At 47.2% G+C, this 20,442-nt stretch overlaps 1 protein-coding gene across 1 annotated transcript in view; it reads left to right on the top strand.

The window, feature by feature from the left end:
- The first annotated feature begins 291 nt into the window (after positions 1–291).
- TESK1 (testis associated actin remodelling kinase 1) overlaps positions 292–20,442 on the top strand; it is a 217,944-nt gene continuing 197,793 nt past the window's right edge. The window contains exon 1 of the mRNA XM_033935785.1: positions 292–967. Within this exon, the coding sequence (XP_033791676.1) occupies positions 761–967 (207 nt within the window). The 5' untranslated portion in view covers positions 292–760. The remainder of the gene's footprint in view (positions 968–20,442) is intronic.

Below are 20,442 nucleotides of genomic sequence, written 5' to 3'. Positions count from 1 at the left end.
GGCTACGCTGAAAACCCGACTGGCCTCCGACCTAACTTCCTGTGCCGTTTCTGTGGCTTTTGATACTATTCCGCGACTGAGTTGGGGGCTTCGGCCGAGTGTCGTCGCCTTCGGGGTGAGAAAAACCCGGAGCTGACACCTGGGATCGGGATTGCAAAGGGAGGCGCTATGGCGTCAGAGGCACGCGCCGAGAGAGCGGCGCGTGCGCAGGGGGGCGGCGCTCGGCTCCTCGCGCAGGCAGGAGACGGAGGGTGGGTGGGCGCGCGCGCGCGTCTGCGGGGCGGAGCGCAGGAAGGGGGCGGGGGGCGGAGCCGGGCAGCGGGGGCGGTGGCCGCGCTCGCGCTCGCGCTGCCCTAGTTCTCGAGCCGGGCTCGGAGCCGCTGGCGGGCTTTTAACGGCGCTTCGGAGCGCGACAGGCCTCGCGCCTGGGGGAGACTCCGCGGACCCCGCCCCCTTCGCTCCTGGGGAGGCCTTGCCTTAAGCTCCCCCTCCCCCATTAAGCCTTGCAGGAACCCCCTGCTGACATTTGCTATTTGCCTGCCCCCCCCACCCCATTAAGCTTTGCAGGAACCCCCTGCTGACATTTGCTATTTGCCTGCCCCCCCCACCCCCATTAAGCTTTGCAGGAACCCCCTGCTGACATTTGCTATTTGCCTGCCCCCCCACCACTCATTGCCCCCCCCACCCCCGAGGCGCCTGTGAATGGGGATCCCTAGGACTAGTCCAGCCTGTGGCCTCGGGTTCGCCTGGCGCGCTGGGCATGGCGAGAGATAAGGCCGGCGAGAAGCGGGCTGGGCTGTCGCTGCGCGTGGACCGCCTGGATGAGGCGGAGCTGGAGCCCCCGGGCTGCGGTCGCCTGCGCCCGTCCTCCTACCGGGCGCTGCGCAGCGCCGTCTCCACCTTGGCCCGCATCGACGACTTCTACTGCGAGAAGATCGGCTCCGGCTTCTTCTCCGACGTCTTCAAGGTAAGAGCCCCGCGCCCGCCTTACGCCGGGCGGGTTCTCCGTCCTGTGCTGACACATCCAGGGCTGCTCGGGGGAGGGGGGGCTGAGCTGCCTTCTGCGTCCAGGTATCTCCACCGCTGCAGCTCTGAGCCATGCTGCCAAAGCCTCCACCTGCTTCGTGGGCACCGAGCTGCTTTGTATTGCTGAAGAAACCAGAGCCCTCGTCTGCCTCCATGCACTCTTTTCCGCCAGAGCTGTCAGATTACCTAGTTGCAAGCACAGGAGCCACCCTCTCTCAATACTGAGCAACTGCCATCATTGTCAATGCAGGGGTAATTGGCGTTGGGCTTGGTAAGGTTGCCCCCTCTGATTCCAGTGGTGGATTTCTCACATTCTGTTGCACTAATGGGTGGAATCGGACAAAATACTGCTCTGGAATATCAGTTCGAAATTGTCATGGCTAACATGACAGCTCTGTGTATCCTAGTGGCTTGGAGGCAGCCACGCTGAGGCGGATGCTTTTTCCCCTTGGCCTTTGAGCCCTAGTTTGAGCAACAGTATTTTGGGCTCTGTGCATGCAGAAAATCTTCCCCAAAACCTGAAGATCACACACAGCTCTGGTCACGGAAGATGAACAAGTTTGTGGTAGAGCAGTGTCTCTGGGCTCGGTCCCGGAATACTCCCTTGCCAGGCGGGTTTTCAGGATATCCACAATGAATAGGCATAAACTTGATTTGCATATGCTGCCTCCATTATATGCACATTTCTTTCATGCATATTCATTGTGGATATGCTGAAAACCCGACTGGCAAGGGTGTATTCCGGGACCGAGTTGAGAAATACTGTGGTAGAGAGTCTGCATTATGAGACTCGGGTCACAGAGCACCATGTGCCCAGCACAGATCTTTTCCTTGCCATCATGCTGACTTTTCACCAATTACTAAGCTGGCTGACACCATTTCAGTTAGCAGGGCTGGCATTAGGGCAGACATGGGCAACTCTGGTCCTCGAGGGCCGGAATCCAATCGGGTTTTCAGGATTTCCTCAATTTGCATTGAAAGCGGTGCATGCAAATAGATCTCATGCATATTCATTGGGGAAATCCTGAAAACCCAATTGGATTCCGGCCTTCGAGGACCGGAGTTGCCCATGTCTACATTAAGGGGGTCCATTAAGAGGGCTGTTGCCTGGGCCTTCAGGCCTGTTTGAATCTGCATGAAGTATACAGCTGGCTAGTGGGTTTCAGCATCCTTGCTCAGATTTCTGCTCTGGGCCCCAGTATGTTTTAATATGAGCCCTGTTGGAAGAAGTTGCTGGTTCTCTCTTTGCACTGGTTGGGCAGGTATTTTGTGTGTGGGATTTGAGGACCTATGAAATGTCTCTAATCATCAGATCTAGAGTTTAAACTCTCCAAGAGTGTGGTTAGAGCAGGTTCTGGATCCAGCATGCTTTTAGTACACTTTTGTTGATTGTGGTGAATCCCGGGAATATCAGCAGCTTCTGAAGGTTCATTGAGGTATACAGTAGAACAGAATCTCAACAAACCTGAATACCCAGTAATGTCTTCCACCTCCAGGAATGTATCCATTATTATTTGACTTTATTCCTGTTTACTGAAACTTCAGGAGCCTGCCTCAGCTGCAGGCATAATCCATAATTTAGCAGCTCTTGGCATGTAGCGCCTTTCTGAGTTTAAAGGACAAACCCCATTTCCTACCTCTGCTTGATGTCAGTGGTGCTGCTAGACCTATATATGAGAAAGTTATGAATAGCCATACTGGGGCAGACCAGTGGTCCATCTAGCCCAGTATCCTGTTTCTAACGGTGGCCAAGTACCTGGCAGAAACCCAAAGAGTGGCAAGATTCTAGGGCAAGCAGTAGCTTCCCCCATGTCCATCTGAATAGCAGACTATGAACTTTTCCTCCAGGAACTTGTCCAAACCTTTTTAAACCCAGGTACGCTAACCGCTATTATCACATCCTCCAGTAATGAACATGAAGCGCCACCTCGGGGAAGGCCGTCCTGGTGCGTGACGCTGCAGGGGGAAAGGGAGGAGAAGGTGTAGGTAAAAGCATATCGCCTCTTGAGTGGAGTTTTAGGAGAAGTGTGGGAGAGAACAGATTGAAGGTGCTTTCAGGTAGAGGAGAAGCTTCAGAACTGACGTGGATGGGAAACCAGTGCAACAATGACGATAGGAGTTGGCAGTCAGATAAACTAAAGTACAGTATTTTCCTGTTGCTGCAGGGTTTTCAATCTACTTTTGTACCTGAGGCAGTGGATGGCTAAGTGACTTACAGCAGCAGGATTTGAACTGGGCTTCCCTGGTTACCAGCAGGTACTCTTTAACTGTTAGCAGATCAGTGTCATGTTTGGTGTGCCAGTCTCTGGTACCCAGAATTCTGGCAGTGACAGGACCTTTTATTCAGGTGTGGGCCCCATTCTCTTCCTTTTGCCTAGTCTTCCTAACTTGTTGTAGGGGGACACTCGAAATTGCAGGGAAATACTTTTAAAACCAATAGGAGGAAATATTTTTTCACTCGGAGAATAGTTAAGCTCTGGAACGCATTGCATGCCAGAGGTTGTGGTAAAGGCGGATAGCGTAGCAGGTTTTAAGAAAGGTTTGGACAAATTCCTGGAGGAAAATTCCATAGTCTGTTATTAAGACATGGGGGAAGCCTCTGCTTGCCCTGGATCGGTAGCATGGAATGTTGCTACTCTTTGGGTTTTGGCCAGGTACTAGTGACCTTGATTGGTCACCGTGAGAACGGGCTGCTGGGCTTGATGGACCATTGGTTTAACCCAGTAAGGCTATTCTTATTTACCTTTGTCACTTCTTAAGCGGGACCAGGATATCCAGCCTATAGCCATGTACCAGACCTGTCAAGATCTGTTGTCTCCAGAGGAAAGTTGGTTTGAGGTAGTGCCCAGGATGACGTAATGGTTTGGCGTCAGGAGGGAATTGATTTTCACTGTTGTTGGACTGCCCTGTAGAGCAGTATTTTTCAATGCAAGAACCAGTGTGATCTTAAATCCCGCCAAATCCGACTTACATCAATATTTTGTTAAATAAGATTAACATACAATATAAAGTTAAAAATCAGATTAAACTTGTAATGTAGTGGGTTACATACAACATTTTCATATCACAGAGGTAGTCGTACAGTTCAAAATCAGGGTCATACTAAACTCCTAACCAGGGTTTTTAAAAAAGCAGTGCTTCCAGGTTTTTTTTGAAACGGAGCATACATACATGCTGTTATCCCAGGACAAGCAGGCAGCATATTCTTAACGCATGGGTGACGTCACCAACGCGAGTGCCTTCCCGCCCGACGGAGGAGTGCGTGGTCCCCAGTTTCTTCGTTTCCGCGGAGCGAAGAAGACGCGTGTATTTTCAACGATCGTTGAATCCAACTTTTGCCTTCCCGCTCGCGATTTTCTCGTATTTTTTCTTCCCTTGCCTTCGGGTTTTTTCTTGTTTTCATTTTCTCAAAAAAAAAAAAAAAAAAAAATTTTTGCTTTATTTTCTTTATTTTCGATCCGGGCCCAGCGGGGCCTGTTGTCACCATACAGGCCTCCGGGTTTGATTTTGCGGAGGCCGTGTTTCCATTCATGCCCCCGCAGCCGGGTTTTAAGAAGTGCCAGCGGTGTGCACGCCTGATTTCCCTCACTGACCCACATAATTGGTGCCTACAGTGTTTGGGTCCTGAGCATCGGGCGGATTCCTGCACCCGCTGTGCCACTCTTAAAAAAACGTACTCTGAAGAATCAACAGATCCAGCAGAACATCCTCTTCGGCACCGCATCTGCTATGGAGCCGACTACGGTACCGCCAAAATCGGCACCCACCACTTCGACACCGCCCGATCCTTCATCGGCGTCGCTGGCGCCAGGTAAGCCGGCTAAGAAAACTTCCACCTCCCTTGAGCGCCCTCCGGCCACAGTGGCGACATCGGCCCTACAGGCTTCACGCCGACCCCGGAAACGCTCTGCCCCGATCTCGGTGAGTGCCTCGTCATCGGCCTCCTCATCACCGGTGGAGCGGCACCTAAGGAACCGAAGCAGAAAAAAGCGGTTCCGGTGCAACCCCTGGATGACCGCATCGCGGCCATCCTCCAAGACACATTACAGGAACAGCTGCAGCAACAACTCCAGCACCTGTTACCGACCCTCCTGGCACCACTCCTTTCGGTGCCAGACAGGCCCGAGCCTCGCACCGTCCAACCGATATCCACTCCATCGGTGCCACTTAACTCTTCCATGCCGATTCTCTTGTCTGAACACCTCCGTGCCCATCCCGTAGGTCAGACCCACGCTGCTGCCGATCCTCCTCGGGACCGAGACCGGCACCGTTCTTCCCAGGATCGAGACCAGCACCGATCTTCCTCTCCCGGTAATGTCTCGGTGCGCTCTGGCAAGTCTCTGTCTAAGACCCACCATACTGAGCCTTCCACCCCGATATCTCGACATGCGCACACTGATGTCAGAGACCCGGACTTATGGGAAGACTCCCCTCCCGGAACCGAGGAGGACGCATCATCATCGGATGAGGAGCCCTCAGCGCCCGATGCCACTTCTAAGCCTGAGCAATCCTCTTTCTCCAGGTTCCTCAGGAAGATGTCAGCGGCTCTCTCTATCCCTCTAGAGTCTGACTCCAAAAAATCCCAGGCCTTTCTGGAGGCCTTGGATTTTGAACAACCTCCCAAGGAGTTTCTCAAGTTACCCGTACATGACATACTGCGGGAAACTTTTTATAAGAACTGGGAGAACCCACTCACCGTCCCCGGGGCTCCCCGTAAGCTGGATAGCCTTTACAGGGTCATCCCGATCCCGGGTTTTGACAAACCCCAATTGTCCCATGAGTCTCTCCTAGTTGAGTCTACCTTGAAGAAAACTCAGGGCTCCAGTGTTTATGCCTCCACCCCTCCTGGCAGAGAAGGCAAAACGATGGACAAGTTTGGCAAGCGCCTTTATCAGAACGCAATGCTGGCCAACAGGGCGAACAATTACACATTTCATTTCTCATTTTATATGAAACATCTAGTACAACAACTGTCCGCCCTTCAGAAATACATTCCGGAACGCAAAGTCCCGCTCTTCCAGCAGCAAATTTCCAGCCTCCTTCAACTGCGGAAATTTATGGTGCGCTCTATTTATGATTCCTTTGAGCTGACCTCCCGTGCATCTGCCATGGCCGTTGCCATGCGCCGCCTGGCCTGGCTGAGGGTATCTGATTTGGACATCAACCACCAAGACCGCCTGGCCAACGCTTCCTGTCTTGGGGATGAACTTTTTGGGGAGTCCCTAGACTCAACCACCCAGAAGCTCTCGGCCCATGAGACCAGATGGGACACCCTAGTTAAACCTAAGAAAAAGGCTCCACCTGCTCGCCCTTACAGACCACAGTCCTCGTATCAGCGCAGGTTCTCTGCCAGACCCCTCAATCCGCCTTCACAGCAACCTCGGCGGCCTCCGATTTCAGATACAACACCGCCACTATCAGTACAAGGTGCTACCCTTTGGCCTCGCATCATCGCCCAGGGTGTTCACCAAGTGCCTTATTGTGGTGGCGGCCTTTCTCAGGTCTCACAACCTCCAGGTGTTCCCCTACTTGGATGATTGGTTGGTAAAAGCACCTACGTCTCCACTTGTGCTACAAGCCACTCAGTACACCATCTCCTTCCTCCATCTCCTGGGGTTTGAGATCAACTACCCCAAGTCGCATCTACTTCCCACACAGCGACTTCAGTTCATTGGAGCCGTTCTCGACACCACTCTGATGAGGGCGTTTCTCCCCTCCGACCGCCAACGAACTCTGCTCCACCTCTGCCGCCAGGTGCTCCTTCATCACTCCATTCCAGCTCGGCAGATGATGGTCCTCCTGGGCCACATGGCCTCGACGGTCCATGTGCTTCCTCTGGCGCGACTCCACCTCAGGACACCTCAATGGACTCTAGCCAACCAATGGTCACAGACCACCGATCCTCTTTCTCATCCCATCTCTGTGACATCGTCTCTTCGGCAATCTCTTCAATGGTGGTTGAACTCATCCAATCTTTCCAGGGGTCTACTCTTTCATCTACCCCCTCACTCCATGATCATAACCACAGATGCCTTCCCCTATGCATGGGGAGCTCACCTGGGAGAACTTCGCACTCAGGGACTTTGGACCCCTCAGGAGCGTCAACATCACATCAATTTCCTGGAACTCAGGGCCATGTTCTATGCCCTCAAGGCCTTCCAGCACCTTCTCTACCCTCAGGTTCTTCTCCTGTGCACAGACAACCAAGTCACCATGTACTACATAAACAAGCAAGGCGGCACCGGATCTCCCCTCCTCTGTCAGGAGGCCATCCGCATCTGGACCTGGGCCACGACCCGCAGTCTCTTCCTCAAGGCTGTCTATATCCAGGGCGAACTGAACTCCCTGGCCGACGATCTCAGCCGCATCCTTCAACCTCACGAGTGGACTCTGGATCCCCCCACACTCCGCTCCATCTTTGCTCAGTGGGGCACCCCTCAGGTGGACCTCTTTGCAGCTCCTCACAACCATCAGCTGCCCCAGTTCTGCTCCAGACTCTCCTCTACTCATCGTCTGGCCCCGGATGCATTCCTGCTCGACTGGACGGATCGGTTCCTCTATGCCTTTCCTCCACTACCTCTGATGTTGCGGACAAAGCCACCATGATTCTCATTGCCCCTCGGTGGCCTCGCCAACACTGGTTCTCCCTCCTACTCCAGCTCAGCTCCAGGGAGCCCATTCCTCTTCCTGTGTTTCCTACTCTACTTACACAGCAGCATCAGTCTCTACTCCATCCCAATCTGCCTTCGCTCCACCTGACAGCTTGGTTTCTCTCGGGCTGACTTCTCCAGAGAATCTGTCTCAGCCTGTTCGTCGCATTTTGGATGCCTCCAGGAAACCGGCCACCCTCCACTGTTACCATCAGAAGTGGACCAGGTTCTCCTCTTGGTGTCTACTACATCATCTCGATCCCACCTCATTAGCGGTGGAAACTGTACTGGACTATTTGCTCTCTCTGTCCGACGCTGGCCTCAAGTCTACCTCAATCAGAGTCCACCTCAGTGCCATCACTGCGTTTCATGAGCCTATTCTCGGAAAACCTCTCACGGCTCATCCACTGGTTTCCCGGTTCATGAGAGGCCTCTTCAATATCAAACCACCTCTGAAGCCTCCTCCTGTTGTCTGGGACCTGAATGTGGTTTTATCAGCCCTCATGAAACCCCCTTTTGAGCCTCTTGCCACAACTTCGCTCAAACTTCTAACTTGGAAGGTGCTTTTTCTCATTGCTATCACCTCTGCCAGGAGGGTTAGTGAGCTGCATGCACTGGTCGCCGATCCACCGTTCACTGTTTTTCACCATGACAAGGTGGTTCTGCGTACCCATCCTAAATTCCTTCCCAAGGTGGTCTCGGCTTTTCACCTCAACCAGTCCATTGTGTTGCCTGTCTTTTTCCCTAAACCCCATTCTCATCCTGGGGAACAGGCGTTGCACACGCTGGATTGTAAGCGTGCCCTTGCATACTACCTTGACCGTACCAGGGCTCACCGCTCATCTCCTCAGCTCTTTTTGTCCTTCGACCCTAACCGTCTAGGTCGTCCTGTCTCCAAACGGACGCTTTCCAATTGGCTTGCTGCCTGTATTGCGTTCTGTTATGCTCGGGCCGGTCTCTCACTGGAAGGTGCTGTCACGGCCCACAGGGTCAGAGCTATGGCTGCTTCTGTGGCTTTCCTCCGTTCCACGCCCATCGAGGAAATCTGCAAGGCGGCCACTTGGTCCTCAGTTCACACGTTCACTACTCACTACTGTCTGGATGCCTTCTCCAGACGGGATGGACACTTCGGCCAATCTGTGTTACAAAATTTATTTTCCTAATGGCCAACCATCCCTCCTCCCTCTCTGTTAGCTTGGAGGTCACCCATGCGTTAAGAATATGCTGCCTGCTTGTCCTGGGATAAAGCACAGTTACTTACCGTAACAGGTGTTATCCAGGGACAGCAGGCAGATATTCTTACGACCCACCCTCCTCCCCGGGTTGGCTTCTTAGCTGGCTTATCTTAACTGGGGACCACGCACTCCTCCGTCGGGCGGGAAGGCACTCGCGCATGCGCGGTGCGGCCAACTAGAACTTTCTAGTTAAAAATGTCCGTACCGGGGCTCCGTCGGTGACGTCACCCATGCGTTAAGAATATTTGCCTGCTGTCCCTGGATAACACCTGTTACGGTAAGTAACTGTGCTATTTGGTAGCCAGTTTCTAGTAAATTTGATGTTCAGGTTTATATGTGCAAGGGAGTAACCTACATTGTCGTAGGTATTGATCCTTGATGGGTCTTTTAATGAGTGATAGGATGGTTCTTATCTTATGACATGTTATGTATCCAACTGATAGAGAACACCACAGAGAGACTCATATTCTACAAATCAAGATTTGATGGCGCAACTCCACTGTTTATGGAGTTACACTGGTTTCCAGTAGAAAAGTGGGTCAAATTTAAGTTATGCTGTATAACATTTAAGATCGTGAAAGGAAAGGTTCCCAATAGTTTCCCCAGATTTACCGAATTATTGGGCAGATCTGTCAAACATCGTAACTCTAATCATTTGATATTATCCTTTCCATCTCTCTTTTAACTACAAAACTCCAGAATCTTCTATTCACAGAGATTTGTACTACCAGTATTTATTTATTTAACAAATTTATAGTCCGCGTATCCGACAATTCGATGTGGATTACAGCAACAGATATTGGGCCAGATGGACCATTGGTCTCACCCAGTAAGGCTATTCTTATGTTCTTAAAGTGGCCCCGACTTAAATATTAGTGAAAACCACTGCAGTGAGGGAACGAATTATGATGGGAGTCGCTCCAGAGATTTCATCAATACTGAAGAACATTGGTACAATCGACCATCCTGTCACTACTGAACTATTGCAATGCACTACTTTCAAGAATTTTGGTGAAACTAATGAAAGAAATCCAACTGATAGAGAACACTACAGCGAGACATATTCTCCAAATCAAGATTTGATGATGCAACTGCACTGTTTATGGAGTTACACTGGTTCCCAGTAGAAAAGTGGGTCAAATTTAAGTTATGCTGTATAACATTTAAGATCTTGAATGGGAGGCTCCCGATAGTTTCCCTAGACCTTCTGGAGCTCTCTTCTTTCTGCCTATTCAGCTTTGTAATTGATACAGGCAAGGAAGCAGCAGCTGGAAGAGTCCAACTGAGTGAGTTAATTAGAGGGGTGAAGGAGATTGGGGAACAGAAGTAGAACTTTCTGATTGGGAACTTGGTTCTGGTTAGGGTTACCAGATTTGTTCAAGAGGACATGTGGCCCTGCTCCATTCTACCCCCAACCCCGCCCCCACACGAACCTCATCTTTCTTTTCCTTCCCCAAGTCCGGGCTAAGTCTGGAGGGCCTCCCAGCATACATGTGATGTCATTGCTTCAGAGGCCCTTTGGATGCTGCCCAAGCTCGGGGCCTTCCAGAAGCCGGATAAACTGCCAAGCTGTGAAAATCTATCTGGACATATCGTGGATTTTCCAGATGTCTAGTACTATGACCATCTGACTCCATGGCAGACTTGGCCACTGGTATGTGACACTGGGATGGGGTCTATAGTCAGTAGGGTAGAGGCCCTGGGGAGGGGGATGGGGGTATGACTTGGCTAGAAGGCCATCTCCCTCTGGCAGAGAATGGGGGCAAGGGGTGCCATGTCTAGAGGAGGATACGGGAGGGCTGGGTGTCATTGACTGAGGTCACAATATCTCTGTGAATGTTTTCTGAGCAGTGACACTTCTGCTTTTCTTCACATAACAAACCGCATTCAATGTCAGCTCTTCTGTGCTGGTGTTAAACTGAAGCTTCTCTGCCTGCTTTATTCCTCTTGTCTGCATCTTAGCAGTTAACCCATTGCAGTAGTGACTGAGAGTGTGTGTGTTTGGGGGGGGGGGGCTTGGGAGCCTCATGCTCAATCTGATGTATGACAGCAGAGCCAATGAGAGTCGCATGTAGGGTTTTCTTTCCCACCTCTGGATGGATTTACATTGTGCTTAATGTGGATGAGGCCTTTTTCAAAGACTCATAAATGCTTCACTGCTTGGCAGGTTCTTGCTCAGTGGCCGAGTGATTGAAATCCCACTTATTTATTTATCTATCGAGATTTATTATGCACCTTTGAAAAGAGTTGACTCATTCGTTCGGAAGGGTTTTTATACTTTATGGAAATTAAGAACTATTAGAGCATACTTTGATATTAACTTCTTTCGTTTGTTGGTTCAATCACTTGTCCTTAGTCAGTTGGACTATTGTAACATTGTTCATCTTGCTGGGACTCAGAAAAATCTTCATAGACTGCGCATAATTCAGATTAATTTTCAACTTAAAGAAGTAGGATCATATCACTAACTTCCAGTTGAGGCACGGGTTAAATTTAAGCTGGGCTGTATTTGTTTTAAGGCACTAGCAGGCTTAATTCCTGAGTATCTTATAGAATCTTTTATCATTACAAACTCTAAACATTCTAGAAAATCTCACTCATTATTTTTGTTTTTGTAAAGGGATGTAAATATAAGAAATTTCAGGAAGCCTTATGGACTAGGGATTTAACTCATATATTCATATTCCCAAATTCATATCAACAATTTCGATGTGCCTTAAAAACGTATCATTTTAGGGAATCTTTTGGAAGTTAGATATTGGAGGTTTATTCATTTGTATTACTAGTCTTTGTGAACCGCATAGAACTTAATGTTTTTTGCGGTATACAAGTGAGTTTTAAGTTTGTTTATGTTATGTAAACTCCTTTGATTTTAACCATAGAAAGGCAGTATATCAAACCCCTATCCCTTTCATGTGTGACTGATTGTGTCTCACTCTAGCGCCCAAGAGTGACACAAGCAAAGCAGAATGTTCTCATGTTCTGACTTTGGAGATGTGGAGAGGGCTGACCAGGGTTTGGATGCTATTACTTCTAATCATTTCTATAGAGCTACTAGATATAAGCAGCGCTGTACATTAAAGCACTGAAGAGATAGATAGTCCTTGCTCAAAAGACAATCTATAACAATCTAGTCAAGACAAACAAACTGGACAAGAAGGTGCATTTATACACTGTGCTCAGGTGGGGGAATTACAGAGGGAGTAGCAAGATTCCATGCGGAATCCCTAAAGAGCGGCAAGGTTCTATGCGGAATCACCAAGAGTAGCAATGTTCCATGCAGAATCCCCAAAGAGCAGCAAGATTCCATGTGGAATCCTCAAAGCGTAGCAACGTTCCATGCGGAATCCCTAAAGAGTGGCAAGATTCTATGCGGAATCACCAAAGAGTAGCAATGTTCCATGCAGAATCCCCAAAGAACAGCAAGATTCCATGTGGAATCCTCAACGAGTAGCAACATTCCATGCGGAATCCCTAAAGAGCAGCAAGATTCTATGCGGAATTCCCAAAGAGTAGCAAGATTCCATGCAGAATCTCCAAACAGCAGCAAAATTCTATACGGAATCCCCAAAGAGTAGCAAGATTCCATGCAGAATCTCCAAACAGCAGCAAAATTCTATACGGAATCCCCAAAGAGTAGCAAGATTCCATGCAGAATCCTCAAAGAGTAGCAACATTCCATACGGAATCCCTAAAGAGCGGCAAGATTCTATGTGGAATCCCCAAAGAGCAGCAAGATTCCATGAAGAATCTCCAAAGAGTAGCAACATTCCATGCTACCACTACTAATCATTTCTATAGCGCTACTAGACATATGCAGCGCTGTACATCAAAACACAGAAAAGACAATCCCTGCTCACAAGAGCTTATAGTCTAGTCAAGGCAGACAAACTGGACAAGAAGGTGCATCTATACACTGTGCTGAGGTGGGAGAATTACAGAGGGGATGATAAGACAGATATTGGTGCTTAGAAGGTGGGTTGGAGTTTGGAATTGAAAGCAGCTTCAAAGAAGCGGGCTTTGAGTCTGGATTTGAAGACTGCCAAAGATGGAGCTTGATGTACTGAGTCAGGCAGTTTGTTCCAGGCAAAAGGTGCAGTAAAGTAGAAGGGATGGAGTCTGGAGTTGGCCGTAGAGGAGAAGGGTACAGGTAAGAGAGACTTATCTGATGAGCAGGGGGGAGTGTGGGGAGAGATGAGAGAGGACAGATATTACTACTACTATTAATTATTTCTTTAGCGCTACCAGACGCACACAGCGTTATACAGAGTCACTAAGGAACTGCAGAGCAAATACACTTGTAGGTCAGTAAGAAGAGTTTGAACTATATATGAAAATGGATAGGGAGCCAATGAAGTGACTTGAGCAGAGGGGTAATGTGGGCATAGTGATATTGACGGAATATGAGGCATGCAGCAGAGTTCTGAGCAGATTGAAGGGGAAAGAGATGGTTGAGCAGAAATCCAGTGAGAACCAGGTTGCAGTAGTCTAGGTGTCAGGTGATGAGGCTATGGACGAGGGTCTTGGCAATGCACTTAGAAAAGAAGGGTCTGATTTTAGCGATATTGTAGAGAAAGAAACGGCAGGTTTTGACAGTCTGTTGGATATGTGAAGAGAAGATGAGTTGAAGATTACCCCAAGATTTCAAGCTGATGAGGGTGTTGTTCACAGAAATAGAGAACCGGGGAAGAGAAGAGATGGGTTTAGGTGGAAAGATAAAGAGCTCAGTCTTGGCCATGTTTAATTTTAGATGGCAGCGAGATATCCAGGTTGCGATGTCAGACAAGCAGGTTAAATCATGGGAGTGAATGTCGAGATTTCAGGTGTGGAGAGAGATCTGTGAGTCGTCTGCATAGAAGTACCAATACCATGGGAGGAGATTAGACTCTAGGGAAGAAGTGCCATCTTGGACATCAATTTGACTTAGCTGAGCCCTGGTAGTGTTGTCATAAGTCAGTCAATTGAGCTGTTACTTTTGGGCTATAAACAGGTCATGTCCACAATTCCAAATCTCAGTCATTATTCTGGTATTCATTCATAGTGACAGGGGATCCTATCACAGATAGCATGAACATCTCTGGAAGGTGAGGATAAACAGCAGCACGCCTGATGTGACTTTTTTTGTCTTCTTGCTATACACCTGAAGACGCCTGGCTTCCAGCAACTGCCTCACAGTAGATCCTCCTGAATAGAGAATCCTCCACTTCAGAAAAGAATTCACAGAGCTCAGTAAGAGAACTAGGTCTCTCACTCCCGCTAGTAGATTGTCTCAGTTCTCTGCAGTGTGCCCTGATCAAACCCAGGACTGGAATACTGCAGGCCTCTACTCAAGGTGTTCATGGACTGCACCACCGTTACAGTGCAGCTGGGACCTAATTTTTCCGTAAAGGCTTTTGCAAGACCTGCTTCACACCGGAATCCCAAACTGCACCCTTTGCTATCCTGCTCATCATTTGATATTAGGATTCTTGTGCAATAGTTTGGCTAGAATTACAAGCTGTGAATCCTCTAGAATATTTTGAAATAGTCTGGGAAAGCGCTGGAATGAGTAAAGGTTCCCTGGTTTTCTGCAGTAACGTGTGGGTGTGAGTTTTAGAGCTCCGTCTCTAAAATGAAATCCTGTGTCAAAGACACTAGGAACTGTACTCGCATTAGACAGACGATATCCCTCCCTTCTAATCTCTGGAAAACAGATGCACCAGTTTGCAAGTGGTTTGATGTAACCTCCCGCTCTTTGCGAGTCTTCCTGTGATAGGAATATGGCTCAACTGGAAGAGAGCAGAGATTTGGGGGGGGGGGGGGCCCTTTCAATTACCCCTTACATATGAAAAGTGCTGATTGCAAACTTGGCATGATGGTACTTTTCTTGGGTCTTCTGCTCGACCATCTCTCTCCCTTTCATTCCGTTCAAAATGCTGCTGTACGACATGTAATCCACGAGAGCCGCCACGCTCACGTTACCTCATCCGTTTCTGAATACAGTTCAAACTCCTCTTATCATTTATCTCCCCCTATGCCCCCCCACCCGTGAAGTCCTTTCATTGGGTAAGTCCCTCTGATCTGTACCCTTCTATTCCACTGCCAATTCCAGACTCCGTCCTTTCTTTCTTGCTGCTCCGTATGCCTGGAACAGGCTGCCAGAGTCAATATGTCATGATCCGTCTCTAGTGCTATTCAAATCCAAGCTAAGAGCCTAGTTTTATGAAGCTGCTTCCAACTCTTAACTCCCACTCACTCTAAGATACCTATACTCATTGTATCATTCCTTCTAACAGAAACTCCCCAACCCTGAGATGTCCTGTCTGTCCAGATTAGATTGTAAGCTCTTCTGAGTAGGGACTGTCTTTTGAATGTTAAATGTATGCTTTTCAGTGCTATAGAAATAATAAATAGTTGTAGCAGTTGCTGTAGAATAATTTAACATGGTCTCAAACAATAAAAAGGTTTGCAACTGCCAGACCAGCAGGAAAAAAAAAAGCAAATCAAAACAAATGAAGGCTTATTGTAGTAACAATATGTGAGGGATTCAAACAAATTTATTTATTTATTGGGGTTTGTTGAGATTCACCCAGAGCGGTTTACAATACCCAGAAAATGGCCGACTTGGCTAAGTTTTGCCTCACTAGGGCTTCCTCAGGGCAATAATACTATAGAAATGAAAATATAAACAAAATCATTATTAGTAAGCCACATAATATAGGCAATAAAACCGAGTATAGACAAGATCATAATAAAAGTTTAAATTGCTTGAAATTGCTGAAAAAAAAAGTCTCAATTATCAACATATGTCCACGGTTGGGTGTTTTTTTTTGTTTATTTCTTTATTTTGAAAACGCAGTTATTTGTTGATGTGTTTATGACTGTTAGTTAAATAGTAGCTGTGATATCTTTAAATATTAGAGGATATACCCCCCCTTTACAAATCCGTGATAGCGGTTTTTAGCCCAGGCTGGTGCGTTGAATGATCTGTGCTGCTTCCAACGCTCTCAGAGTTCCTATGAGCGTCATGAGCAACGCAAAGCATTCAGCATGCCAACCTGTGCTAAAAGTCACTAGCGCGGTTTTGTAAAAGGGGGGGATAGTGTTTTATTGATGGTATTAAGTGAATAAGTATGATTTGATCAGCAATGTGGGTAGCAGTAGCTTTTGAAAGAAATGAGTTATTGTTTTAAAATAATTTTGTATGTTGATTGTAAACTGCTTAGATTTGTAAGCAGTACATACATTTTTTTAAAAATAAATAAATATTTATTTAAAATTTTTTTTTACTCGCAACCATCCAAAAATTGTGAGCAAGTTACAAAAATGCATAATTAAAACAGTATCACAAACAACAATCATATATAATAAAATGCTAGAGTGTGCATGCGCTCTCGAAAATTTGTGCGGTGTGGCGCCGTGAGGTGTGCTTCTGTGGCAATATTCTAACCTCACGGCGCATGCGGGGGCTGAAGGTGTGCGACTGTGCTCTCTCCCTGTCCTCGGCGCGTCACCGCCCGCCCTCACTCGCCGTGTCACCTCACTTGCCGCTGCTGATCCTCTTCAGAGCAGCCTGCGATCGTGGCCGGCTTTAAAGAACCTCGCAGGCCGCTCTCCAAGCTCAGTAGCACGCTCCCTCTGACGCACGGGATCGCGTCAGAGGGAACGTGCTACCGAGTTGGAGAGCAGCCTGCGAGGTTCGCTAAAGCCGGCCACTACGATCGCAGGCTGCTTTGAAGAGGAGCAGGCCAGAAGACGCCGGGATGGAGGGGAGGGTAAGAAGGGGATCAATACCGGGAACCAGAGGGAGAGGGAAAGGGAAAGGGGGCTGCTTTGGGGGGAGGGGTGTGCTGGGGGGAGACAGAAGGGGCCATGGATAGGGAGAGGGAAAGGGGGCTGCTTTGGGGGGGAGGGGTGTGCTGGGGGAGACAGAAGGGGCCATGGAGAGATAGGGAGAGGTGTGCTGGGGACAAACAGCTTTGCTCGGGGGGGGGGGGGAAGACAGAAGAGGGCCATGGAGAGACAGTTAGGGAGAAGGAAAGGGGGCTGCTTTGGGGGGGAGGTGTGTCCTGGGGGCAGACAGCTTTGCTCGGGGGGTGGGGGGGGGGGAGACAGAAGGATACAGACAGCGGCCAAGGAGAGAGAGATAAAGAAACACAGACAGACAGACAGACACATCTATTCTAGCACCCGTTAATGTAACGGGCTTAAAGACTAGTGATGCATAAAACCAAATCATCTCATGAATTGTATCAAAACAATAAAATTCTTCCTTACTCACTCATTTACCAAAATACATTTATAAAAGCAAAATATTTTCTTAAATTATTCCTAACTCACTTATTTACCGAGAAGCATTTATGCAAAAGCAGAGTGTGGCGCAGTGGTTAAAAGCTCCAGCCTTAGCACCCAGAGGTTGTGGGTTCAAACCCACGATGCTCCTTGTGACCCTGGGCAAGTCACTTAATCCCCGCATTGCCCCAGGTACATTGGTTAGATTGTGAGCCCGCAGGGAGAGAGAGGAAAAAATGCTTGAGGACCTGAATAAATTCATGTAAAACCCTTCTGAGCTCACCTGGGAGAACGGTATAGAAAATTGAATATATAAATAAATCACCATTTTGCTAAATTGAAGTGAACTGCTATCACTCCTTCTATCCAGTGGTAATGCATTCCACAATATTGCTCCCTGCACAGCTTATTTATTTTAAAATTTTACATACCGTCTACACCTAGGCGTTTTCCATGAAGAACCATGGTTCTGTTGGCCATACTTTTAATGTTCTAACTAATAATGATTTTGTTTATATTAATTTCATTTATACAGTACTGTTGCCCCTGAGGCAGCTCTAGGAGGGGCAAAACTTGGCCACTTGTTTCAACCTCTCACATATTGTTACTATAAGCCTTCATTTGGAATCTTTCTTTGTTTTGGTTTCCTCAGATCAATTACCATTCAGAATTGAATATATATATCTATTCAACATAAAAATGTGAGATCTAACTAAAAAAACATCCTCATAAGAGTTTCTAAGACATATTGATAGAGATAAATCAATGCCAAAACACTTTCAAAGGGAATTTCCAATTGCGCATATCTGTAAGAACTTTGTAACAACCACATTGATATAAACAACACTCAGATCATAGGATCCCTTCTAACATATATGTTATTTCAGATCCCCATGGCTTTAATCATGTATACGCCACCCTGCCTTCCTCTAAACAAAACAACAGTTGGGAGCTGCGTTGCACATGGCTGTTGGAACAGGCTGTCAAGGTTCCCCCGAAAAAGATCATTATGATTGAAACGCTCATTTGAGGGAGTGCATTGGGAGTCTTTTGAGTCTTGCCAGCGCTGGATTTGGTTGATACCATCAAAAATAAGTGATGCCAATGCTAGGTTTAGTGCTATTGTTTTAACTTAACACAGACACAAATGGCAGTAAGTATTTGGCATAGCACCTGTTTTGTTTAGAGGAAGGCAGGGTAGCGTATACATGATTAAAGCCATGGCTCCAGGATGGGGATCTGAAATAACATATATGTTAGAAGGGATCCTATGATCTGAGTGTTGTTTATATCAATGTGGTTGTTACAAAGTTCTTACAGATATGCGCAATTGGAAATTCCCTTTGAAAGTGTTTTGGCATTGATTTATCTCTATCAATATGTCTTAAAAGCTCTTGTGAGGTTGTTTTGAGTTAGATCTCACATTTTTGTGTTGAATAGATGTATATATTCAATTTTGAATGATAATTGATCTGCCCTTCTGCTTATATTGTGTTACTTTAGATGCTGGGCATGTTGATGATTAGAAAACCCTCTTCTAATATGAAATGATTTAACAGGACCAGAAATTGGGATCACTTGCAGAAAGGGGACAGGGTGGTGATTGGTGCCCAGAAGGACTGGGCCACTGGGTTTCGTTACCCAATAAGTGGCAAAGCCTCTTATCTGGGGTATCTTGTGGTCAGAGGTGAAGTTTTGGACATTAGTGTAGACCAGTGGTTCCCAACCCTGTCCTGGAGGAACACCAGGCCAATTGGGTTTTCAGGCTAGCCCTAATGAATATGCATGAAGCAAATTTGCATGCCTATCACTTCCATCATATGCAAATCTCTCTCATGCATATTCATTAGGGCTAGCCTGAAAACCCGATTGGCCTGGTGTTCCTCCAGGACAGGGTTGGGAATCACTGGTGTAGACCAAAGAGCATGGAGCAGTGTCTCGCAAACTGTGTGCCACGGCACAATGGTGTTCCACGAGCGATTCCAGACATGTAAGTTACATACGCAAGAGTCTGTCAACGTTATGAGCTTCTGCATTCGTAAGGATGCAACTGCCCAGACAAGCATCATTCTTTGATGTGATTGGTTCTTGAAAACTTAAAGGCAAGTTATTTTATTTTTTTTGTGCAGTAGTCATCCTAACTTAAGTAACAAAGCAATCAAGTCTTTGTTACTGTTTGGATCTTCTTATCTTTGTGAGCTTGAATTTTCAGTTCTGACAGAAATTAAATGATGATGAAATGTGTGTTTGCTTGTCAGCTATCAAGCCACGCTTTGAGTTAATTTACACTCAACAACAAGCACATCCATTGCATTGATTGGCAATTCTATTCTATCTGCTTTAGTTTCACCGTTGTTACAATTACCCTTAAATAATGTAAAGAACTTTAAATGAATAAGTCTCAAATTTAATTTTTTATTGATTTTGCAATTTTATAATTGCTCCATTTAATGTGCCACGAAAAATCAATTGCTTTGTTTAGTGTGCCAGAGCTAAGAAAGTTTGAGAGACACTGAGATAAGAGGTTAAAATAGTACTGGAAGGTCAGCTGCAGGAAGAGATATAAAATTAGAAAACCTTCCCTGTTTCTTTATAAAACAAATGCAACAGAATATCAGCTCAATTGTAGCTGGAGGCAAATTACATTCAGATACACTAGGTATTTTCCTTTTTCCCAGAGATTACAATCTAATTTTGTACTAGAGGCAATGGAGAGCTAAGACCACAAGGAGCCACAGTGGGATTTGAACCCTGGGTTGTAACCTCTGCCCACACCATTCCTTAGTTTGCAAGCCCTCAGAAGTATGTCGGTTCTTTAAATCCTTTAGCATCTCTTCCTATAGCTTTGCAGTGGGGGGCAAATTTCTGTGCACGAGCTGAAATTGCACACACAGATCTGGATAGCTTTAGTGCGCACACGAGTACTGGGCTTTTCCCTGCTGACCCCTGTGGAGCTGAGATGACTAAGTGCTTCCAAGTCAACATGTATTTTTGGCTTTGTGCCTCTGGTTCATATGCAGTATAGTCGTCTCTCTTTTTATGGAGGTCTGACTTCCGCACAGCGACTCTGAAGCTTTGAAGGGAATAAGGAGGCCAGTGCAAGGCAGGCCCAAAATATTTATCAACCTCTGTTTTGCCTGGTTCCCTTCAGGATGAACCAAATTGCACTTTTAATTTTCTTTTTCTTGATGAGCAATATTGGCTAGCAGTTGAATTCTGTGTCTCTGCAAACTTCTTAATCTAGCATCTAAACATATTTG

Source organism: Geotrypetes seraphini, chromosome 1 (assembly GCF_902459505.1).
Source record: "Geotrypetes seraphini chromosome 1, aGeoSer1.1, whole genome shotgun sequence".
NCBI lineage: Eukaryota > Metazoa > Chordata > Amphibia > Gymnophiona > Dermophiidae > Geotrypetes > Geotrypetes seraphini.
The sequence above is the reverse complement of the archived record's forward strand: the minus strand, read 5'-3'. Positions and strand labels throughout refer to the sequence as shown.